General features: G+C 37.6%; 1 protein-coding gene across 12 annotated transcripts in view; it reads right to left on the minus strand.

Moving 5' to 3' along the window:
- PARD3 (par-3 family cell polarity regulator) overlaps nucleotides 1-25,996 on the minus strand; it is a 674,271-nt gene that overhangs the window by 207,878 nt on the left and 440,397 nt on the right. For 10 of the 12 annotated variants that reach the window (XM_049776411.1, XM_049776408.1, XM_049776410.1 and 7 more), the window contains one exon: nucleotides 10,528-10,750. In XM_049776411.1, the coding sequence (XP_049632368.1) occupies nucleotides 10,528-10,750 (223 nt within the window). Of the gene's footprint in view, nucleotides 1-4,530; nucleotides 4,650-10,527; nucleotides 10,751-25,996 lie in introns of those variants that run through there. The other 2 variants (XM_049776413.1, XM_049776412.1) reach the window with 1 other exon arrangement.

A 25,996-nucleotide genomic window follows, 5' to 3' on the forward strand; every position in this document is an offset into this window, starting at 1 on the left:
ACCTGGGATAGGGGATAGGTGTTCCAGGCAAGGTGCCCCCAAATATACCACTTGAAATTCTGATGAATTAATGTTACTTCAGAAGAAAATGAGTGGTAGAAAACACTTAAGGACATTCAATCTACTTTGTCTGGAATAGGACATTACTGCCCAAAGAAAAGCTATACTTCATTTATCCAGGTACATGAGGCACCATTCACTATACAGAGGGATTTAGATCTGAGAAGCTCTTCCCTTATTAATTTATTTTGCCAACATCAAATGTCTTCATTGGTCAGGCCATTTCTTCACAAACCAACATATTGATTCCAGATCATGAGGTGTCAACACGGCCTGCATTGTTTACTTCTGCAGGTTTCACATTTCTGGGGTCTTTGTACGTAGAAAATTACAATTGTTTTCCTCCTATGAATATTTTAGGCTGATTTAATTCTTCTATCAAAGAATCAAGAGGGGAATGAAGAGAAAGCTTTTTACCCTCCCGCATCCTTCATCTCCAGAGTGATGAGCTTCCAGGGTTATGGCTCATGAGCCACTAGGTTAGTCTGCTACCCCAAGATGTGTTGTGGATGTGGAGAATAGAAGTGAGGCCTGTCACTCAAAGATTCTGCCAGGTTCGGGGTTCTATGAGGTTCCTGAAACAAGGTCTGTACTTTCAGGGCTAGGGTTGCAGATAGACGCCTCAGAAATCAGGCCTTAAGAGTACAGGAGATGGAGAAGTTTATATACAATTCCTCGGTTCACTAGAGGAGCTCAGGTACTCAGGCAGTTCCTGCAGAGCAGAGCTGCTTTCCAAGGCTCAGGGAGGCAGTGATGCTACTGAATTTGAGGAAGGCACAGAAGTGGAATGAACAAACATCCTACTGACTTCTGGGATACTTTCTAGACACCAGCTATGCACCAGCAAGGTTGATAAGGATGGATAGAGCAGAGTAAAGGGGTCCGCAACCCCTGCCACAGCCAAATTAGATTTACGTCAAGTAAGCAAGAATATATTAGGTATCAGGTAGAGCTAAGCATGGGAGAGAAATTGTTGGAAGCAGGAGGGAGCAGTCTGCCAGGTTGGATACACTCACAGGGAAGTTGAGTAATGCAGGTAAGGTGCAAGAACAAATCCATGGATGGATGAGCAGAGATTTAACAGGCTGAGGGATAAACGAGGACAAAGACAGGGGATTGGGCAGGAAGAGGAATCACAGAATCTCTGAGAGAACTCTGAAGGGCTTTGGCTGCAGTACTTGGGAAAATACTAGCAACTCAAAAGAAGGGAAAGACATGACTTGGGCTGTGGTGCTAAAATAAGCTTAGGAAAGCTTGAGCAGAAACAGTAATAGTTACTGTAGAAACAGAATAGTCTAGGGCTATTACCAAATACCACGATAGAAAGGCTCAAAACAAACCAAATGGGCTTTTGTACATGAATAAATTCAATGTGAGCTGTAAAGGAAAAACAGGAGTCAAGGATGGGGGCCTTAAAAAACTCCTAAAATCAGGGATGGAGCAATAGCACAGCAGTAGGGAATTTGCCTTTCACAAGGCTCACCCAGGATGGACCTGGGGTTCGATGTGCGGTGTCCCATATGGTCCCCCAAGCCAGGAGTGATTTCTGAGTGCATAGCCTGAGCATCAACAGGGGTGGCCCAAAACCCAAAAACAAACAAACAAACAAAAAAACCCAAACCTAAAATCATTAAGCTGCCATTTTCAGAGAAGGGAAACATTTTGGCAGCAAGTACAGCACTGGGTGTGGGGAGCATGTGAGACTCAGGGCCGGCTAGCAAACTTATTAAGATGCTTTTGCTACAAAGTTAGAGTGTGAGTATGTCTAGGTAGAAGGTACAAATTTAGAAATCATCTATCTAGGGACTGTAGTTAAAGGTCCAAGGTTCTAAGGCAGAACAAAGAGTTCCTATAGTGATGTACCAGAAGAGGGTGAAATGGAATGGTTTTAGGGGGCCTGGCCTTAGGCTGAAGCATGGATGAATCATCCTTCCTCAGAAATAAATGCAAATGGAAAGGTTAAGAGGAGACCTGGTTACTTCACTATGATGTGAAATTCAATCCAATTTTATTCCTTTGTTTCTAAATTAGTCATTATTAAATACAGGTCAGAAGAAAACCAACTAACATTCAATTATGTAAGAGGTCATGTCCCCCAGTGAATTTTTTTAAGGCTGTTAGGATCAAACAATTACTTTTATATAATAATTTGTGACTAGATAAAAGTATGCTGAGAAATAACATGTTCATGATCCATTATATTTAACGTAAAAGATATGGATGGAGCTTCTGGTAGTAATAAAAATATTCAGAAGGAATATTTCCTCTATATGTTGTTGTGGTAAACGTCATTAGCTGTGTTGATCTTCTTTCTAGTACATTTTTCTTTTTTTTTTTTTTTTTTTTTTTGGTTTTTGGGTCACACCCGGCAGTGCTCAGGGGTTACTCCTGGCTCTATGCTCAGAAATCGCTCCTGGCAGGCACGGGGGACCATATGGGACGCCGGGATTTGAACCACGGACCTTCTGCATGAAAGGCAAACACCTTACCTCCATGCTATCTCTCCGGCCCCTCTAGTACATTTTTCAATGGTGTGATCGTATTTATTTATCCTGTGTTATTAGAGAGTGAATAGTCACTAGTCTTCAATTTTCACATCAATTGCAGGGGGGAAAAAAATCCCATTTTCTACACAGTCTGGAATTGAAATTGACTTAGCATCTCAGAACTGTCAAAAATTTCTTTTACGAAAAGGTTTGCTTTACAGAGACTCTAAAGTAGGTGTCATCCTTGACACTTGCATTCTATATTCATGCTGCAGGTTTATGGAAAAGAAACGCTGAGGAGCATCAGAAAGGTCTTAGAAAGGCCCAGCGTCGTGCTTTGTGCCTTCGGAGGCCTCCTTGGCAGCCAGCTTCAGGGCTGCAGATGTCAGGAGGTCTCTATTGATGAGTGCTAACAAGGAAAAGAAGACTACTTGAAGACAATGATAACAGCTACCCAGAACTTGTCTTTGTTAGTCGGTCAGTCTGACACTTATTTTCCTGTTTTAAAAAATGAGAGCCTCTATTGCCATTCAAATTAAAAGCAGCACACATTAAGTCCTTGGGCTCTACCAATTTGGAACTTACTCCAAAGAAAACTCCCCACATCTGTCCTTATGAAATATGGCTGTTGTGTGTCAAAATGACAAAAAAAAAAAACCCAAAAAATCAAAAACCAAACAAAAAGCCCACCAAAAAAAAATATATCCAACCAAAAAACTCAAAAAAAAAAAATCCAGAATGATTTACAATTGTTCTTTTTCAAGCTCTTTCTTTTCAATGCCCAAGTATTACTCCTGTATTTCATTTAGCTGGGCAGAGTTTTCTATATATTTATTTTAACTGCATTTCCTAAATCACTAGCAGGTTCCCCAGGATGTTACTTAATTTTGCCAATGTGAAACTGGTCACATTATTCCACAGGGCAATTAGGACTGAGCCAGGCGAAACTATAAGCCTTGATATTTCTGACATGAACAAATAAACCTTCTCTGTGGGCCTTCTTCCTAGACACAGGTGAAGGGTTTTGCTTAGTGGGGATAGAAGGGGGTGGGAGAGAGGCTATACACACCGCCTCCCAGTCACAGCGGAGTTCCATCTTTCTCACAGGCATGCAGCCCAACTTCATGACACCCTGCAGGAAAGGACTGCCTTTTCATTATTTTATTTGTTTTTATAATTGCTTTGCAATGCAAATCTAACATTCTCAAGAAATAGAGGCAAAAAGAAACTTTCAGGGGGTTGTGAAGAATGCAAAGAATGGAAGCTACTACCGAAAGAAGTCTTTCTTGTGATAGAAGGACAGATGGACTCCTGTCTGCATTAGCAGGCCTGTGATCATGCCCCCGTGTTAGGCATACTTTTTCCAGAAACATGTTTATGAAAGAGGCCAGCTTTCAACTTTTGTGGTCTCAGCAAAATGGGGTCTTATTATCTGATAATAGCTAGACTTGCTCTGACCAGAAGGGTGTACTGGTTCAAATGTCCCCATGGACATGATATTTCTTTTCCTCATATCTCCCCCCATGGATTTTTTTTTTAAATCTATACTCGGATGAGGCAACCATGAGGAATGCATGAGGAAACCATCCCTTCTAAAAAGTGCCTTTCAGTCTGGCCCATTCAGTCATCAGCTGGTGCATGACTGTCTCCACTCTCTTGCATCACTGCCCTGGAACTGGGCAGCTCAGGAACTGGCACAAACGAACCAAGAAAGTACCTAATCTTGAAAGCACAAATTGTGTGCTGATGATTTCTGAATATATCAGCAGCTGGGAATATGGCTTTGCACCATGAAAAGGGGCAAATAAAAAAATGATAGAGGAGAAAAAAAAAAAAACACAAAACACTTCTGTTTTTTCAAGCAGTCATTTAAACCTCTAAGCTGGAAAGCAAGATCAGAAAGTTTCAAATGGATTCATATGGAAATTACTAAACCATCAAAACTGCTGATGTCGTAAACAAAATCGTCAACAGCCACTAATAATTCATTAAAAGTAAATTTATTATCTTTTTTTTTTTAAACAACTGTGCAATATGTGCTTCTCAAGTCATTTTTGAATCTGGTTTGTTGTTCATCTCTTCTCAGGCTTCAGTTTGGCAAGGCTAAATGAGAAACACGGTATAGACACACGGTTAGTTAAGTCTGGGGAAGGGAGGCAATAAGAATTTGTGTTTGTTATTCTCTCAAAAGCCTTTCTGCTGTAATCCAAATGACAACATTAAGTTCTCAAATCTGATCATGTTCATTGTGTTCTGCAAACTATTATATTCTAAAAAGGGAAAGTTAGCAGTATATCTGATTTCAACCAAACCAGGTTTCAAACTAAATTATCTATTTCCTCTTACAGAACTGAATAAAAGCAATGCTGCAGGGACCCAGGTAATCATTTAATGTAATGTAATTGGAGGATTCAATTTTAATGGTAATACTGCAACATTGCTTTTGCTTGAGTTTTCCATAGTGATAAGCTCTCAGCTAAACACATGGATGGCAGCACAAAATAAATGAGACATGCATAGTAACATCACATCTAAGAACCTTCTGGAGGGAAAAAAAGAACCCTTTTGAGTGTATACAATTCATCGACACTCAAATACTAACAGTTCACTTTTCAGGCAAAGAAAAAAAACAAACTCCTTTTTTTTTTCCAAGACCGAAAAAGGGAAAACACACATTATTTTGTTGGTTATCTGAATTTGGAGATAGAAACAAAGGCAAAAATATTGCTTAATGAGGCTCTTACTTTTTTTTTTTAAATATGAACACATTTGAACCCTTAAAATAAGAGATCTTTCAGCTTTTAAGTGAAGACATTTCCTCTTTATGACAATATCCTACAATTGCAGAATTGTCAAAAATATTTTTAGGATTACTTTTTTCCACATTAAGGATTGAATCCAGGGCCTTGACTATATCAAGCATGATTTCTATAGTTGAGTTATAGCTTCAGTTCCATAGAACTAATTTGAATAATCAAGCCCCTGAGAATCATAAACAAAGACCCAAGAATCCCCTTCACTTTCACAAAGAATGATTACATAAACAATCCATTTTAAATGTTTGATAAGCAGTCAAATTTCTTAGATAAAAAACCATTTGAATTAGACAATAGGAATGCCATATGTACAGCAAAAAATGTACAAACAAGGAGAAATTCATAAGAACATAAAACACGTTTGTTATGTGATTTAAAGTTATGATTTAAAACTTGCTTGAAGGCAGCTTTTTATTTCACATACTCTATAATTTATAAATCGAAGAGCAATTTATATAACTTTCAACATTCTTTCATAGAACTGTTTATCAATAATTAAATCATTTTTGTAACTACCATTCAGTGTATAAAAAAGAAAATCATGTTTCTGCATATACCAGTGAATAAAGCAATTTACTCAACATGCCATGATTTCCTCAAGTACAATTTAAAGAGGGTCCATCTATTTGGCCTTCAGCTATGGGGATAGAAATTGTGTATGTGTGTACATATGTGTTGTCTGTAGTATGTGATTGTTAAGTGTATACTATAGAAAAAAAACAAATGATCTGATATTTAAAGGAAAATACATTATTATGAACTCAAGCGACTGAAGAGAAACAGATTAAATATCTAGAAAACTACATTCCCAATATCTGGTGAATCTTACACACCTTTTCATCTGCTAAGTGTGTTTAATTTTAGGTTGTGTAATCAGTTATTTATATATTTATTTATATATATATTTATATATTTATATATATTTATATATTATATTTATATATTTATTGTCAGGAACCACACCTGACAAGCTCAAGGGAATATGAAGTGCTGGAATTTGATGGTGTTCTGGGAACCAAATACAGTGGTGGGATATAACCAAGATAGGTCTCATGTAAGGCAAACCCCTTAGGCCTGTATTACCTCTCCAGCCTTGTACATTGTTTTAAGCTTTTTAAGTGTAAGACTGCTAAGAAAACCACATTCTATTCTCCTTAGAACAGCAGAGAAAAAAGGAATCATTTAAAAAAATCTAACTGTATAATTTTATGTTATTCAGAAAACAAAGGAAATCATTAAAAAACATGAGTCTATTAGTCTCAAATAATCCAGTAAGTATGGAGAGTTAAAAATGTTCTGGAGAAAAAAAAAGGCAAGGCTGAAGAGACAGGACAACAGTTAAAGCGCCTGCCTGGCACTCAGCCAACCTAGGTTTGCTCTCCGGCATGCCATATGGTACCCCTGAGCCTGCCAGGAGTGCTTCTGAGTGAAGAGCCAGGAGTAATCCTTGAGTAATCCGCCAGGACCCAAAACAAATCCTTGTGGCCCTCAAAACAAAAGAAATAGTCCATAAAACAAAAATCTTGTTTATGGTTAATAATTTTCAACTTCTCATCAAGGATCAAAATCCAGCCAGGCTCAACTATTTCCAGAGGGCTGAAGCAATGACAGCTAGTCAGAACACAGCCATGCTCATGCAAACCAAACTAGTCTGCAACTCTGCTTGAGATGTTTGTATTCTCACTGGTTGGTGTGCAGTTCTCCTGGAGGCAGGACTCTACTTTATTCATACACTGTGTTGCCAGTAATGTACCAGCATGGTAGCACGAAAGAAAGGAGTTGGGAAGAATCAGGGACTGGAGTGGTAGCACAATGGTAGGCGTTTGCCTTGCAAGCTGCACGCGACTGACCCAGGATGGACCCGGGTTCGATCCCTGGCACCCCTGAGCCAGGAGTGATTTCTGAACACAGTGCCAGGAGTAATCCCTGAGCACTGCTGGGTGTGGTCCAAAAACCAAACTCCCCCTACCCAAAAAAAGGAGTTGAAAAGGATAGCAGCAGACCAGGATTTAGTGCCATGCCATGCCATGCCATGCCAAAGCAAGAGGTACAGAGAGAAGACAGACAGTACAAGATATGCAGCAGACAATGGTTCAATCCTCAACACTACATGGTCTGCTGAGCACTTTGTTTACAGCCCTGGAGCCCCAAGCATCACGTGAGCACTTTTAGGAAAACCCCAGAAAACAGAGCTCTTTCATTCTTGGCATGTAGGAGGTCCAAATTTAATCCCTGATCCTGCATGGTCCCTGTGAGTGGATTCAGTGTCCAGGTATGTCCCCAAATCCAAACTCAAACTTAAAAAAAGAGATCACAGCAAAATACAATAACTTAATTAGAAACTCATATATAATATAAAATATATTTGGTTCATATGGCTTATTTTAATTTCTAATAATGATCATTCTTCAACACATAGTTGACCTGATTTCTAAAACTTGTACAATCCATTCTGACAAAGCCTATGTGTACTGTTGGCAAACTACACCCAGAAAAGTATGAATGTTTGTGATGTGACTCTGTGTGTGTGTGTGTGTGCATGCGTGTGTCTATTTTGGCCATATCTGGGTCACTTCCAGCAGTGCTCAGACAACCAAACAACCAAGGGGTGCTGCAAATCCAGGCCCCATAATCAAAACAGCTCTATGATCTATCTCTCTCCCTAAATATGTCTCTTTTTTGAATTCCTTTATTTTTTTCCCCTGCCCCAGCCAGGTAGAACCCAAAGCTTTGGCTTAATAAATGCAAGGTGTATGTATGTGTATATATACTCCTTCACTTAACCACATTGCAAACCCTGTGATTTTCATAGTAGTCATATTCTTACACACTGGGAGTGGTTTTTACACATTTAGTAATCAGAAAATGTTTTAGTCCTTGTACCTTAAGATAGAAATTGCCTTTTAAAACTATGCAGGCTTTGAATTACAAATAAATCAAGTTCTTTATTAAAAAGTTGGCTTTCAACACAGGTTAGAGATATGACCTATAGAATTCAATTTAGAGGGGAAAATTATGTAATTTATAGAATTTTGGCAAAAACATGGTTGAATTATTATCTCAGTGCACCTGTGAAGCAATGTACATTTTGCCATTTATCCCAGGGTTCTCTGGTCTCCCCCCCCCCAAAAAAAAATTCTATCACAAGGCCTTCCTCGTAGAATAACAAATTACAAGGGGAAAGATGTGTAATTAAAACGATTCATTACTTGTAAAAATAATAAAAAATGATCTATAACAATATAAGAATTTTACTCTTTATTCTATAACAAGAATAGACTACTAGGGGCCAGAGGAATAGCACGGTGGTAAGGCAAAGTTTGCTGCGCACGTGGCTGACCCAGGATGGACTCGGTTCTATCCCTGGGCATCTCGTATGGTTCCCCAAGCCAGGAGCGATTTCTGAGCACATAGTCAGAAGTAACCCCTGAGCATCACCGGGTGTGGCCCAATCCTCCAAAAAAGAATAGAATACTAGACAGTTTGTTTAAATAAATGTTGACCAATAAAGGAAAACAGCAAGTTTTCAATAGGTGTTCCAGAGACCCCAGGAGAAAGAGACTGTCAAAAGTATCAGTCTTAGAGCTGGAGCAATGGTACAGTAGGTAAGGTGCTTGCCTTATATGTGACTGACCAATATTTGATCCCCAGAATCCTATGATCCCCTGAGTACCTCCAGGAGTAATTCCTGAGTGCAGAGCCAGATGTGGCTCCAAATCAAACCCGAACAATAACAAAAAGAAGTGTCAGTCTCCGGGGAGATTTCCTCCCACCATGCATTCCTTAATTTGAAGAAATATTAATTCCTTCCAATTTAATCAATGGTAAATAGCCTTATTTCTGTGCATTATGCAGGTGACAGCTTATGAAGTGTTAGTTTGCATATAGGGAATTAAAAACCCCCTGGCTAACACAGCAACTGAAATAAAGTGGCAGTTAGAGCAATTTCATCCTGTAAGTGTTCTGGACAAGGAATATAATGAAGAAATATGACCTATTAAAAAGGCATCCAGAAGGAACAGTATATAAACAAGAATAACACTAATGCAAAAACTGTAAAAATTCCAGCATTTCGAAGAACTGGAAAAGAGAAGCCAAAGCTCATCTGCTAATAGGGCAGACCTTGCGCTCTGTCCTTCTGACTTATATCATCCAGGCACTTGACTTAATCAGACACCTACAGAACACAGCTGCTGTGTTGGGTAGCCTGCAGGCTGGGTTTGAGGCCTCCATTTTGCAGGCCTGACCTATTTGTTGCTCCCTGAGTTATTGGGGGCAACCTTAAGAACATAAATCAACAAGTTCTATGAAAATAATAAAACTGTACACATTTTGCAAAAAAAAAAAAAGTTACAAGGAAGAGATTCATAATGCAAGATAACTAGTTTTTTGAAAGTTAAGTGGTTCTGCTGTATGTTTTCAATTTTAAACCATCATCTTGATATGTTTAGGGTTTCATTTATGGAATAATCAAGCAATCTTTATATTTAACATTAAATACCTGAATATTATAAATCACCTTAGACGAACATTTATGGGAGAGTTTCAGTGCAACTTCAGAACAACTTGTCACTTTTATTGTGTAGCAATGATTTGTAAAAAATGATATGCTAAGTAATCCTAGAGTATAATTTAGAGACACAAAAACAACTGTCAGGAAACAGGCAAAAGACTGAGTCTAATGAAATCTTTACAGCCGAAGTAATAAGTATTAAATTAATCAACACAGCTTAATTGAAGCTCTATTTGTAACATTTTTATTAGACTTGTTATTAATGAACCTTTAAATGCTACCACTAACTTGAGCTCTATGTTAAATTTAAATAATGAACCATTGTTCACACATACAAAAGAACAAACAGGGTTTTAACAGCCCTTTGTCATCACAGGGCTTTTACTCTCCTGTAGAGCTCAGATACAGATTTGTCCCTCCTCTCTCTCTGCATTTATTTACATGGTTGGCGTGATAACGACTATTAAAATGACCTGAAATAGCTAAAGTATAATCCTCAGAGAAAGTAAAAATGCAGTAGCCAGGACTGAAAATTGGATAAGAAGTTCAGTTGATTGGAGAGATATTGGTTTCTAATCTACGCTTTGAGTATGATCTAATAACGTCTCACTCATATATGTTCATGTTTTGATTTGAGAAGGAAGCAACTTACCTGAACATGTCTCCCAAGCCTTTCAGCATGCCCTTCTTGGCCTTTATCTTTTCCTTTTCCTTATCTCTATCTTTTTTCTTCTCTTTTCCTATTTTGTCTTTTCTCCTATCAGTCTTCTCTTGGTTTCCATTCATTTGTCTCTCCAGAGAATGTGAAGGCTGATCACTGGCTGTGGACACAGATTCTCTCCCTGATCTTGAACTTTCTTCTGTGTCTTCTTCCACTTGGAAAAAAAAAAAAAAAAGGAAAAAGACATTAATAAAGAATAGAGTAATGAATCAAGGATTTAAAAATAAAGGGGCTAAAATGTATGTGGAGCTTTTACTTTCCCACATTTCCTACTATAGTAAGGTTCTATCATCCATATGTATTCAATATAGTTGGTGTCGAAGTAGGATTAGAGCAGAAAATGTGATAGCGATGTTAAGTTGCATATGTATATTCCTATGTGAAAATTATGTGTCAATAGTAGAATGAAGAAGCAGCTTCCTGGCCAGAGACTGATTTATTCAGGCTAAATCCATCCTTGACAGAGACCATGTACAAATACAATGGGAGATAGGGGAACTAAGACACACTAAGCACACAATATAGACTTCAGAGATTCATAGATACTGTTGAAAAAGAAAAAGATAAAAAAAAAATGGAGTCACTTTTGCCAACCCCAGGTCACCACACCAGTTTTCACAACTAATAAACACTCGTTGACTGGGAATTATCTTTTCAGCACAAGTGAGATTTCTATTTACCCTGCCATCCACGTAAAGAAGTTAACTTTGCCCCAAACAACTCTTTGCTATCAACTTCTTCGTTTCATCTCCTTTGCATAAGAAATTATTTTATTGGGGCCAGAAAGATAGCATGGAGGTAAGGCATTTGCCTTGCATGCAGAAGGATGGTGGTTCGAATCCCAGCATCCCATATGGTCCCCGAGCCTGCCAGGATCGACTTCTGAGCATAGAGCTAGGAGTAACCCCTGAGTGCTGCTGGGTGTGACCCAAAATCCAAAGGGGGGAAAAAAAAAAAGAAAAGAAATTATTTTATTTTCACAGCTCATCAGAGTTCATCTTATCTACTAGATAGAAGATTGCCTAATTTGTTTTTGTTTTTGTTTGGTTTTGGGGTCACACCAGCAGCGCTCAGGGGTTACTCCTGGCTCTATGCTCAGATATCACTCCTAGCAGGCTCGGGGGACCATATGGGATGCCGGGATTCAAACCACCGTCCTTCTGCATGCAAGGCAAACTCTTTACCTCCATGCTATCTCTCTGGCCCCCTAATTTGTAAATCATTGTATAAAAGCAATAAGATCTTAAAAATTTGTGCTGAAGAGCTCAAGTGGTAGTGTAATGAGTAGAATGATTGCCTTGCATGCAACAGACCCAGCGTTGAGCCCTGGCATTCTATATGGTCCCTTGAGCCCAGGAGGAATGATCCCTGAGCAGAAAAACAGGAGTAAGCTTTGACCCCTTCTGGATGTGATCCCAAAACATAACATATTTGCTTATTTAAGGAGGTATAGTAATACTGAAGCTGGCCATACACAGGGCTAAAACCTGAGTTAATTCCAAACAAGATTGAATAAAAATAATTTTTTTTTTTTTATTTTGAGCCATACCTGTCTGTGCTCTGGGATCACTCCCAGCAGTACTCAGGGGACCATATGGAAACCTGTGAATCAAACCAAGCTTGGCCATGTACAAAGCAAACTTCCTACTCAATGTACTATATTGCTTCAGGCACTAAAATAATCTTTTAAAAAATTAGTTCTGTTGAACATTTTTTGGGGGTCTGATATTTCCAAAACGTAAAGGAAACAAGCAGTGCCTCCTCAAATGTGCCTCCCACCCCCATAGCAAAACAAGATCTGCTTAGTAATAACAATATTCCCTTCTCTGAAATAGTACTTAGTAGACATATGGTTGAGGAACATTTCTGTACTCCCAAGTCTTGGCAGCAGAATGAATGAGAAGTGACTAGAGTAGATTTCTACCTACCAAAAGAACTTCAAGAATGTCTTTTTTAATTTTAATTTTCTTGGGACAGGAGCCTGGGCCACACTACCCCAAAATGCTCACGGGTTACTCATGGCTATGTGCTCAGGAATGACCCTTCGTGGTGGTGCTTGGGCACCATATATAGTGTTAGGGACCGACACAGGGTTGGCCACATAAAAAGCAAAAACCTTAACACCTGTCTTATTTCTCTGGTCTCAGAAATTTCTTTCTATTTAAAAATATTTTTAGTGAACCAACATTGCATAAAACCTATGATTTCTAGGTACATATCATTAAAAATAAATGTGCATATGCTACAGTGAGTTCCATACTGAGTCAGAAGCAATAGATGCCTATAAGATTGCCTACTTTCGGGGCCGGGAAGGTGGCGCTAGAGGTAAGGTGTCTGCCTTACAAGCGCTAGCCAAGGAACGGACCGCGGTTCGATCCCCCGGCGTCCCATATGGTCCCCCCAAGCCAGGGGCGATTTCTGAGCACATAGCTAGGAGTAACCCCTGAACGTCAAACGGGTGTGGCCCAAAAACCAAAAAAAAAAAAAAAAAAAAAAAAAAAAAAAAAAAAAAAAAAAAAAAAAAGATTGCCTACTTTCATAAATCTTCTATGGATTGATTGCCAATGGAATTTTTTGAAATGTAAGAATTATTAGAGAAGGACAGAGAGCCAGTATAGAAGGTCACTTGCATGCCACAAACTGTTTCCATTTCTGCCACTGAATATGGTTTCCTGAACACTAAGGGGTCACTTCTGTACAGAGAGCCAGGAATAAACACCAAGGGGTGTGACAAAGCCTCCCCTCTAGAAAAAAAATGTTACTGGGTCTTCAGGTTACTACTTGAATTCTTTAACTCCACCAAAAAAGTTTCATAAATCAGTGTTTTGGGGCTTCTGACAGAACCAAATAGAAGAGCTAGGTATGTTCCCAATATTTCACAAAGATCTGACCTCTTAAACTAGGTAATATATCTTCAAATAGAATTCAGTCTTGATTCTCAGCCTGTAAGGAAGACTTGAATTGGCAATACACAATATCCAGAGTATAAGATCAGTTAAAAGAGCCTGGTACCTAATGTTCTGTTATTAAAACCTTCCAAATATGAGAAGAGACAAATGATGATACAACCAGAAGCAAGTAAATCAGTTTATTGTTTAAACACCAGATATCATGATAGAAAAAAAAAGTGTCAATCTTTCTGTGCTTTCTTTGTGGGTGTTAACTTAAAAAGCATGAGCCAACATAGCAGCAGGTTATGAATTAGGCAGAGCCAACAAGTGAAAAGATCACCAGGTATAAACTTGGAAGGAATTCTGGAGGTCACTAAGACCAACTCCTTCCATTTTTAGCTGAAGAAAGAGAAATGTTGGAAGACTGGCACACTCCCAGTCTAGGGCTCTTTCTGCTATAATATTCTTGTACACTTGTAGTTCAGTAAAACCTTCATACCTTTCTTTGGCCAACCCTGTGACTGCTCAATTCCATGCTTCATATAGCATGTATTTGAGTAATCTATCATCCAACCATTACACAGCCCAGAAGATAATTCCAACAGTCAGCATTGTTTTTCAAAAACCTATTGTCAATTCTGTGTGGTTGTTTAACACTATGGCTTGTGCCTCCTATTGATGAAATTATTCAAGTCGTTAGATCAAATGTGCAGAAATGTGCTGGGAATATCTTTAGAAGGGCAGGCCTACCTCTGCACTATTGTGAGGAGTCATTATCATCTGCCTAGGAACTAGGTAACTTTTAAAATGTGTCATTATCCTCTCCTGCAGCACATAAGTAGAAATCATACAGGTTTGTTGCAAAAAGCCCATTACAAATTAATCACATACATATATATTCTGTAATTATAAAAAATGTATATTTTCTATAAAAAACAAAATATTACAAATAAATACTAAGGTAAGACTGCAAATATTTTTTGTTGACTTAATTATTATTCATTATGTGCAGCCTTTTAAGAGCTTTACAAGAAAATCCAAGTACAATTGAGCCAGTGTTGGACTTAAACAGCACTGTGCTCTATCTGATTTCTTCTTCAACCCTAGAGGAAATGGGTGTGGTCTCAAGGATGATAAAATTGATCAAATCCTTAGAAAATAATTCCCAAAAGAAGCTACAAACCCTAGATGTGTTGGTAGATTTAAACTGGATATATGGGTGCAATGAATAAAATTCTCAAACCTTTCACTCATATTCCCAGAACTCCTTGTAGAAACTGTTATTGGTCTTCTAGTGCCTGACATTGTCAGACATCTCAAAGACTGATCTCAAAAAAAAAAAAAAAAAGACATCTCAAAAAATGAAGACTGATGGGGCCGGAGAGATAGCATGGAGGTAAGGCATTTACCTTTCATGCAGAAGGTCATCGGTTCGAATCCCGGAGTCCCATATGGTCCCCCGTGCATGCCAGGAGCAATTTCTGAGCATGGAGCCAGGAAAAACCCCTGAGCATTGCCGGGTGTGACCCAAAAACCACAAAAAAAAAAAAAAAATGAAGACTGATGGGCAAAATTTAAGACTGATGACCAAAACTAACTAGTCATAAGTGGTCGTTTAATGAAATCCTACGATAAATCTGGCTCATGATTTTATCCCAAAGGAACACCCCTTCCCAATATTTAACTATTATACTTAAAAGCAATGTTTACTCTCCTCCAATCAAGCCTAACAAAGCTTGCCAGACCCCAACAAAGTAGCATCAGAAAGGGCCATTCCTTTTTGTTTAGATCTAACCAGTTTGGGGCTATTTTATGCAACTATTATTAGTGTTATATGTTTCATCAACCATCTACAATGTCTGAACTATAAACAACAAGAAAAGAGCTCAATAAATGTAAATGACTTAGTCTTCCACAGCAACCATTATCATAAATCATGAATGGAAATATCAGTAGTAATTCTGCTAGTTTTCTGCCTAATAGTTTTGGCAGAAGTACAAGGGGCATATGTCTGCTCTTGGCTTAGTAAGAGAATAAAGGCAGCGCCTTCACAACAAACTATATGCTGAAATTATGTTTGTTGCCAATACTTTCCATTTTCACAATAATTTTTTTTTTGCTATGTGTACTACAACTTTTCTAAATTGAGTGAAACAGAAAATTAGTATTAAATCTTTTACTAACTTTGAGTTTGGTAACTGCATTTCATAAATTTAAAAATCCTAGCTCCTGTTCTAAGTAAGTGGACTGTTTAAAATGATAGATACTTGCACGTTTGAGAATTTTTTATGCTTATTCTGAATGTTCTAATTTTGATAATACATCATCAAAGAAACTCTTCTGGGGTTGTACTGATTTAACTAATCCCTTTGAACACCAACTAATTAAAAATATTTAGCAATATGTGCTTCATATGTACAAACATAAGATGTTCTTTTAGATAATTACATTCTATATGCTTCAAACTGAAAATATTTGACAGAAAAATAAGGATCCCTCACTTATCCTATCCATATGCATAAATACTACAATTTTTGAAGATTTTGACACACTCTACTAAAGAAATACAAAAAATATTAATATGAACCAATTTTTTTAAAAAATTACTGGTAACATATTGGTAGTAAATGGCTTGGCCTATTGTGTAGATACAGTAAATTATAATGCAAGAAATAATTTTAATTCACATTTGATTATTTTAAATAGTATATAAGCTTATATTTTTCTTTTTAATTTTACTCTTTACAGATTATCTGCTTTTCTTCAGCATATAGTCTACACAAAGAAAGGTGATTATCTTCTTGCAAAACCTGTTTCTATTTCTAATATTTTTATTTTAATGTGCTTTATGTATTGACTTATCAGCAACATTACTAAGTGATTACCTTTAAGATTCTTTCAAGTTTTTCTTTTTAAGGAAGATATAGCATGCTGTTTATCTTTCTTTAATGCAGCATAGTATAGTCATTCTGCAATTAAGACATACCTAATTACCATGTTTTCAACAGATGCAAATGCAATGCAATTAAAATCTGAGCCCATGTTACAAATTAAGCTACTAAACTGCAAGGTATCATGTTAGGACTGGGTCACCAAGAAGTTTGGAAAAGATTAAGGCATTTATGTGTTGATGATTATGGAGAAAATGACTTCTGGTTTTGATTAAAATAAAGTTCTGTAGCTCTTGCCATAAACATATACTTCTATTAGTAACCACTCTATAGTCAAAGTTGACACTATGCCACATGGTCATTAGAGTATTTCCCTCATTGAGAAGTCTGTTACTGCTGATAACGTAATGGTATATAGTGGTTGCTTATTTAAATCCCATTTCTTTTATTCTCCCTAATGGAAAGCTGATTGTGTTTAAAAAATATAAACTATTTTAAGTGGTAAATTTGTTATTAAGTTTACACTAATCTATAGATGACATGATCGTGTTGATCATGGTTATTAATCAAGAATGGTCCCCATTAGTCAAAATGGAAATGTTTAGGGAGATAACTTCTGCTAGGCATGAATGAGAAAATAGAGAGCCCAAACACTGGCTTACCAGATTAAGTAGTTGGGGGGTGGGGAAAAGGGGGACAAAGATATAAGCTATAAATTAGAGATCCTGAAAAATACTCAAATATAAGCTTAGTTATGGCAGAAAAACTATTTCCCAAATTTTGAGTTAGATTTTCTGTTAAGTGCAGCTAAAAGCATTCTAAGATTATCCTGTATAATCAAATTTTAGATAATATATGAAGTATCTAAAGTGTCAGTTATCACAAGGGTAAGATTTAGTAGTTACTAGTATTTTAGGCAGCTTAGACAATTACTAGTTGTAAATTAGTTGTTCATTCTTATTACTAGAGTCAAGAGTATTGTTTGCGATATATATAAACAGAAACACACAAAATAAGTCTAATAATAAGCTTCATCCCAGAGGGACACTTTTTTCTCTTTGACTTTTCAATAAACAGGAAGGAAAAGAGAAGAAAAAAAGATGGAAGGAAGGAAGGGAGAAAGGATAGAAGAAAAGGAAGAAGGAAGGAATGGAAGGAGGGAAGAAGGGAGGAAAGGAAGGGAAGAAGAAAGGGAGAAAGAGGGATAGAAGAAGGAAGGGAGGAAGAAGGGAAGGAAGAAGGATGGAAGGAAGGGAAAAGAAGGGAGAAAGAGAAAGGAAGGAATGGATAAAGAAAATAGAAAAGAAAGAAGAAAAGGAGAAAGGGAAAAGAGGAAGGAAAGGAGAAAACAATGAAAATGACCCAATTCACTGAACAAGTAATGTATCTAAAGGCACAATTTAAAGGAGCTTAGTTTAATATTTTTTGAGTGAATGACAGAATGATTAATCAGGTATCCAATCATTTGAATAGCTATCTCTATTATTCACCATTTATGAGTGATGTTGGTATTAGGTACATTCAGTGACAGTGATACATATTCAATTTTGAGAGGGAAGATAGAAGGAGGTGGGTGTCCACCACTGTGTCAGATGCTTGAATGATAGCATTTGGAGATGCAGAATTGCTCAGATTTCTTTGCTATGTCTAAGGAGCACCAAAGTCTCTATGGTAGTGTTCAGGGACAACTGGGCCAAACCCAATGGTGCTCAGAGATCTCCAGGGCTATATCAGTGATGTCAGGGGCCATTTGGTCCCATGAATGCAAGGCAGAGTCTAACTTTTATACTATCTTCCTGTCCTATATTCTTGAGACTAAGATTAAATATTAATATTATACATTGAATAATGTCTTTTCAGTAGCTATATCCTTACAACAAAATTTATTAAAAAGAATAAACTAGAATGGGACATAGTGATGGGAAATGTCATTAAACTCAGTAAATTCAATCACCATTATTGGATTAAAGAAACTAATGTGACAGAAACAAGTGGAGGACTTGTATCCCAGAGACTACAAAGTCTTATGCAGATATCAAGAACTTTGGGAATGTAAATATTGTTTTTGTTTCTTATTTTAGTTGAATATTTTGACTTTGGAAAAAGAAAAAGAAGTAGAAAATGAACAGCTAGTGATACAGATGGTGTCGAATAACAGGATTTGCTTTTCTGGTCTCTGACTTTTAACATTAGAATGATGAGCGCTTGGCAATAGAAAAACTTAGTTTTTTTCTGAACAGAAGAGGGAAAAAAAGCAACCAAAAAAAAATAAAAAAATAAAAACCCCACACAAAGCTGGCACAAAACATGAGGAATCAGGAAGCTTTTATACTAAAATGTGGGATGAGAAATATAACTAATGTAAAATAAAAACCCAAATATATGACTCAAGTGGTAGTAAAAGATATGAAGGAATCAGATATTAGCATCATTTTATCTATTAGGGGCTTCAGTAACTGGAAGGAAGTTTATAAAGTTGATCCCTAAGCCACTCAATTCTAAACAAAGATGAATTTGATTAAGAAATAAAGTCTCTCAGTTTACATTGGGATGTGGAGTGGATGGAAAACCAAAACCAATAAAAACAAAAACAAAAAGTCTCTCACAGTTGAAGATTTATTAAAAAAGAAAAAAGTCTTCACATCTACTTGATATTCTAAACTTCTCTTTAATGCATTCTCTTTACCTCTAAATGAAGCAGGTAAAATGAAGCTCCTGAAAGGAATGACCAGCTGTCATCTCCATTCTCTCTTTTTGAAAGAATGCCACTGAGAAAATACAATGAGGGTTGCACTCTTCGTTTTCTGAATGCTTGCAAATGTGGTGTTGGTGTCAAATTGACTTTTACACTCAACTGATGGTTCACAAAGGAAGTCTTTCCGGGCCAGGGGAAAGTGAAACTGAGGCTTCCTTTCAAAAATCTTCCCACATGGACTGATTCCTCAATCAAAGTGGCAACACTCTTATTCCTAGAATAATACAACTTTTAGAATTACCACTAAAATGTCCACTCAATCAAAAAGAACACTTGTTGTCAAATATATTTTTTTCAACATACAAACCAGAATTTATACTGTTAAGGAAAAAAAAATCCCAGGTCATTACTCTGAATCTTTGAAGTGTAAAAATAAGCTAAAGTAAAGAACAAAATCCAATTCTGCAAATGTGACATAAAAAACAAATTGGTAAGCAGTGCACTATTTTTGTTATGTTTCCAAGAAATCAAAATGCTTTGCCCTTTCCCCTAAGTCAGTGTTCCTAACTATTATGCCATGTATTCTATATTGGGCTACACAAAAATATAATGGTTTTTAAAAGATTACACTAAAAAAATTCCATATACATTGTCTAAAATAAGTGAGAGATTTTGAAAACCAAGGGAAAGCTAGAATGCCTAGGAAGGAGGAGGGAACCTAATGCCTGCACAGTAGGGAGGAGCACACGAAGGAGCAGAAACAAAACCCACCTCATGTACTATGTGTGGTCCTCTGAGGGAGCAACTGGGCTAGCCTAAGAGACTGTGAGTATATTTTATATAGCTTACTCAGCAAATTCAGAAGCACTGGCATCACTTAGGAGACCCTAACAATAATTTAAGACTTTAAATATTGAGGATAAGGTCTAGATTGGACAGAAGGAGGGAAATGAGGAGATTCCATGGGAGAAATTAAGAAAGCTTGGAAATGACTGATTCCACAGCGAGATGATGATTTGAGGGTTTTGAGCCTAGAAGTGCTAATGAGAGAAATCACTCATCATCATCCATCTTTATAAGTGAGATGCTAAGCATGCATGTAAACACAGTTTCTTCCTTTTCCTTGCCACTGCCAAGCACCATTACTCACCTGGATTATTACATTTCAACTAAAGAACAGATATATTCTCAACAGTTTTGTTGCTTTCTATCCCAAGCAGGATAGCCCATCCTCAAGTCCTAGCAATCCAATAATCATAGTCCTTTACTTGAAATTCTCCAAGTGCTTTTTTGAATTCCTTAGTATGAAAAGTAAGTAATTCCTACAAGGCTCTCAGTGATCTAGTCTCTGGCTATCTCTTAAATCTTGTCACCCCTCACTTCGCCCTCACCTGAAGACATCACCCTAGCCAATAAGAGCAGTGAAGGGATCATTCTGATCCATCTGTTCCCATCCTTTCACTTGGAGCCCACGCAAGCAACAGCCCAGTCACGGTGGGCAGGACAAAATCTCCAAACTGACCTCCAAAACTGATCTGTAAACTGACCTACTGGTCTTGAATTTCTCTTCCCCTTCTTCAGCATAAAGTATCTTAAAAGCTGCTACAAGCACACAGCCTTTGATGTGCCTACACTGCTGAGTTTAGTAAGGGACTAATTCAACTCTATTCTCTGTAAGATACAGACTTGGTGGAGGTTAGAGAGGAACATTCCCTACCTGGTGGTCAACCAAGACTGTGCCTTCCTAGTAAGCCTTCTTATTTATAGAAAGTGATAGCACCAATCTGCAGTGACCTAACTTCTGGGTGTTCCCTGTCCTCTGCCTCTTAGGCTTGAAACCTGAGAAACTCCTGAGTTGTGCCCAAACAAGTATTCCTATTTATCAAGAATCTTCTTGGAAGCCCAACCTGTTCCATCTCCCCTCCTATTCCAAGCTGAATCATTTGAGCAGGTAACCCACCCTCTGGTTCAGGATAATGTTGAATCACGTTGCTTCTCATGTGTCAGTTTTGTCAAAGGCATTGCACTTATGTCTTAATATCAACCTCAAAATCAGATCTAAGGTCTACAAGGCATCCACACACATTTAAATAGCTTAAGGTAGCATTAGCTTAATAATAGCCTTTCTAATTTAAAAAATCTGTTTAACACTCTAGAAAAAAAATCATAAGGTAGGCATTATATAATTCAGTTCATAGAATAATCTTGGTCAACAAAGAAAATAAATTTTCCTTAACAGAAAAGAGTTAAATGAGTGTTCAACAACCCAGTATTTAAAAATGACTTTTTATTGATATTTTTTGATTTATGAAAAAGAAATGCAAAAAAATAGCTTTAACTGCCTACTTATATGTCTATATTTATACTACATTTAAAAACTTTAAAAAATTAATTAAACATCATTGTCTTAGACTAAAAGTAAAGGCTGGAGCGATTGCACAGCTGGTAGAGTCATTGCCTTGCACGTGGCCAACCGGGTTCGATTCCTGGCATCCCATATGGTCCCTGAGCCAGCCAGGAGTAATTTCTGAGTGCAGAGTTAGAAGTAACCCTTGAGTGTCACTATGTGTGGTCCAAAATAAAATACATAAAAATAAATTTAAAAAATAAAACAATTAATGTAAACATTTAAGCATATAATTGGCATAAAAGAATAAGTTATTTTTATTTACATCACTTCATAGCACATATTTGGGAGAGTGAGGGGCATATCTGGCTGTACTCGGGATTTTACTCCTGGCTTTGTACTAGAGGTCACTCCTAGTAGGACATGAGGTCCACCTGAATGCCCAGGATTGAATCTAGGTTGGTCACATGAAAGGCAACCACCCCACTCACTGTGTTATCTCTCTAATCCCAAAGCGTTTAAACATTTCATTTATTGCAGGGGTGGGGCACACGGTGGTATTTAGGGATCACTCCTGGCTCTGCGCTCAGGGATCACTTCTGGAAGTGTTAGAGATCTAAATGTGGTATCAGGATTGAAACTGAATTGGCCATGTATAAAGCAAATGGCTGTATTATCCCAGTCCCAGAATATTTGTCTAAAGGCAAACACCAAACTAATTAAAATAGGTAAATCAAAAAAATAAATATTTTACAAAGTACTTTGTCTTTGAAATTCATACCCTATATTTTTTCATATATTGGGTTTTACTTAAAATAAAATTAGATTTAGTTTGCATGATTTCTGCTCACATAAGTATTGATAAAAAAGTGATTATAATGTGAAGAATGCTAAGAGCAGACAGAGACATGAAATACAATTTGCTATTCTTTAATTAGTTAAAAAATAAATTCTAATGGAAACTCTACTAGCTGATTTACTAACATCAACTCAGTTTCATCACACATGAACTGCTTATCTAAGTTATGGATATTTTAGAGCAATAGGTTTGCCTTATCTCTTAATAAGAGCATTATAAGAAAGTAGGCAAGCTGATCAAAAGTAAATTGTCTTTATGTTTTCAAGGCATACAGCTTTTCACATTTAAAATTCTAAAGAGGCTATAACTTAAATCAATAGGTACAGCTAATAGGTTTGTATTTAGTTTTGTTCTGTTCCACCTCCTCTAATCCAACAAAAAAGCTGTTAGGGAACTGATAGTGAGGCAATTTGGCAACTTTTAATTGAGAAAAACTGGGGCTATATATTTTTTAAAAAGAAAACAAAGCAATTTTACTCATGAATTTTCTTGGTAGCAACAGCAACTGATTTATTAGGGGTGCCTGTTGAAGCTGCGTGCTGAGAGCCAGGCGGGGCACATAATTTGCATTGAAGAGGGAGCAGATTGTGGATGCCCTGACCTGTCAAACACAGGTAGGGCCTCAGAGATAATGGGCCCCAGAATACAAAGCTCCATCTTGATCCAGGCAGACATGCACAACATGGAGAGGCCAGATGGATTAAATGAGAGACAAAAATGCTGGCTTCTGCCATCTCCACAGGAAGAACGTAAGTGTTACAGAAGATGACAGATACCAGATACCACATGGATCCCGCCCCAGTCTCTTGGCCCCCACTGCTGTGCCCGTGCCATGATTGCGACACTGCAGAGAAGAGGCAGGCCTGTGTGGAACCATGAAGTACAGTCACTGGGGAGGCGCTCAGCCAACTGACAAGAGCAATCAGCTGTGCCTCTGCCTAGAAAAGAGCCATGTGAGAAAAAGTGGGAGAGCAGAGCCAGAGGATGACCAGGACTGACTGCCTTCTTACCTCCCAACACCTGTGTCTGCTGTCCCTAACATTTCTGGATATAGAAATGCACTCCTAAGGCTTTTCCTCCAGGAGATAAAGGACCTCTGCTTTGACCAAGAGACAGATTTTGGAGGAAAGTTGAAAATGCGATGCTATTTTCATTACAAGTGATGCTGGGAGGTCCTTAGCCACTGAGTCCCACAGGCACTGTGATGGGTAGTACAACCAGAATGTGGATTCCCAGGAAGCCAGTGACAGGAGGCTATTGTTCTGAGGATGCATAGGCAGGCTTTGAAAGTTTATTTGGAAAATAAAAGGAAGAGTTCATTGAGCCTCTCAACCAGCCTTCTTTCTCACAACTGGAAACATGAGACATTCTGTCTCCAATAACATGTAAAGGTGACAGTCTACTAACCAATACCCTTAGCGAATTTATGTCTTGAAAAGAACAACATTTGTTATGGTGTTGAAAATTCAGTACATGGAAGTTCAGTGTAGGCCATAAATAGGAATATTTATGCTGCTATCCTAATTTATGCTTTGTCTATCTGTCTGTCTGAGGCAGCCCACTCTTTTTCTAATCCATGGTCCTACTTTGCTGAGTGTTTGTCAGTCTGACATACACTTTGTCTTTGATTGGTGGTGCTACTTAGGCAGGAGGGCTCACGTCCTGACATGGCAACAATCAAGGAGTTCTGTGATTTGACAATGCTGTTGTTATTGTCATGCAAAGTTGTTTGGTCGTGCAGTCTATGACAGTTATGGGAGTATCTTCCCATAGAAAAAGGCTTAATGAGCAGGACTTTAAATTGGCAAGAAATGGGAACCAGAATCAAGGAAAATCAAAACTAGAAGGAGGTAGCTTTCAAAAAAGAAAGAAAGAAAAAAAAAAAAAAACTAGAAGGAACCTCATAAACTGTCCACACTAGAGCTTTTCAAACTTATTCTTAGAAAAACAAGCTACCCTTCCATAATGTGATTTTTTTTAAATGTATTAAGACATTTTTCTCTTTTGTTTGGGGGTGGGGGGGTTGGGTCATTTTAGCCCCTCCGCAACTGATGCAAGGAATAAGGAGGAGGAGGGCATTCAGAGATCCTCACTTGTCCCCACTCTCACCCCTCCACCATTGAGGCACCCAGAGTTCTCAGGTTCCATATGGGAGGCATCAATTACCTCATTGTCCAAACTGGCAATTTTACAAAATGAGAAATCAAGCTTTTAGGCTTTTAAGCAGTTTGACCAAAATCCCAAGTCAAATCAAGTAAAAAGAACATGCACTAGATTTAAGTCAACCAAATTCTGATTCAATGCTCACCCCACTGAGCTAATACAATCTCAACCATTCAACTGGCAGATATTGAAATGTGCATGAAGTGCCCAAAAATCATCCCCAAAATTCAATAGAATGACCTAAAAACAATTATGTTTTGGAATTTGGAAAGACAGAGCCCTTTATGATAATAGGTGGGCATGATATAAGTATTTTACCCCACTGCTGTCTAAAACTTTATCTTTGATTCACTAAGTATGATTCACATATTTATCTTTTTATTTTGATGAGAAAATAGGTTTTACTATATTTAAATCTTATTTTTTATTAAAAAAATATCTATATGTATATAGGAGCAAGTTTGGATGAAACCTTGGAGAAAAACTCTAGAGGTGGTCCATAAAGAGTTAAAAACATGTCTTCATTTGATAAGCATCCCATCCCACTGCATTCAAAATGAGTGGCATATGTGAGAAAAATCACATTTTATAAGGTAATTTAAATAACATTTTAACCAGAACAAGAAAAAAAAAAAAGCACAGAAAAATCACACAATGTAGATACTCTAAAAAAAAAAGTATTTTTGAGGAGCCAAAGTACTATATCTTTTATTTAAATATATACCCAGGAGAGACTGCGATCGTTGCCAGTGAGGAAGATCCTACCCCCAAAAGAGCTGTCCAAGGAATATTGGTTAGGATGGCAAAATACTATTGATACTATGGAGGGTGTGTGTGAAGGGTGTGTGTATGAGTGGAGGGGTGGAGGGGGAGAAAAGAAGATTGAAAGCTTATGACTCAGAATCTTGGATACCAGACTTGGCAGCAAAAATAGGAAATATGTTCTTTATCTGGCAAGAATAGGCTGCATAAATTTGAAATTGCTAACTGACTGGATTGAAAAAGCCATTCAGATTTAGAGAAGGATTAGGTGAAGGTAGAGAGTTTAGAGGGAAATTGATCTTCTCCCAAGTGTTGCTTTATATGTGACATTATGGAAGAAATATTCAGCCTTCTAAACATACTCTATGGGCTAAACAAAAAACCATAGAATTTCACCTATGTATCCTCAAATTGTGATTTTATTTACATTTTTCTTTCACTCACACTCTTTTTTTTTTTGTTTGTTTTTTGTTTTTGTTTTTGGGCCACACCCGGTAACGCTCAGGGGTTACTCCTGGCTATGTGCTCAGAAGTTGCTCCTGGCTTGGGGGACCATATGGGACACCGGGGGATCGAACCGCGGTCCATCCAAGGCTAGCGCAGGCAAGGCAGGCACCTTATCTTTAGCGCCACCGCCCGGGCCCTCTTTCACTCACACTCTTAAATATGTGTGATAAAAATGATCCCAACTAAACATTAAATTGTGACTATTTTACAGTTTCTTAAATTATCTCTGCCCTTTGCTTAATTTTTGGCAGCAGTATATTCAACTTTACTTAGTGGTGAAATGGA

This window comes from Suncus etruscus, chromosome 7 (assembly GCF_024139225.1).
Source record: "Suncus etruscus isolate mSunEtr1 chromosome 7, mSunEtr1.pri.cur, whole genome shotgun sequence".
NCBI classification, from domain to species: domain Eukaryota; kingdom Metazoa; phylum Chordata; class Mammalia; order Eulipotyphla; family Soricidae; genus Suncus; species Suncus etruscus.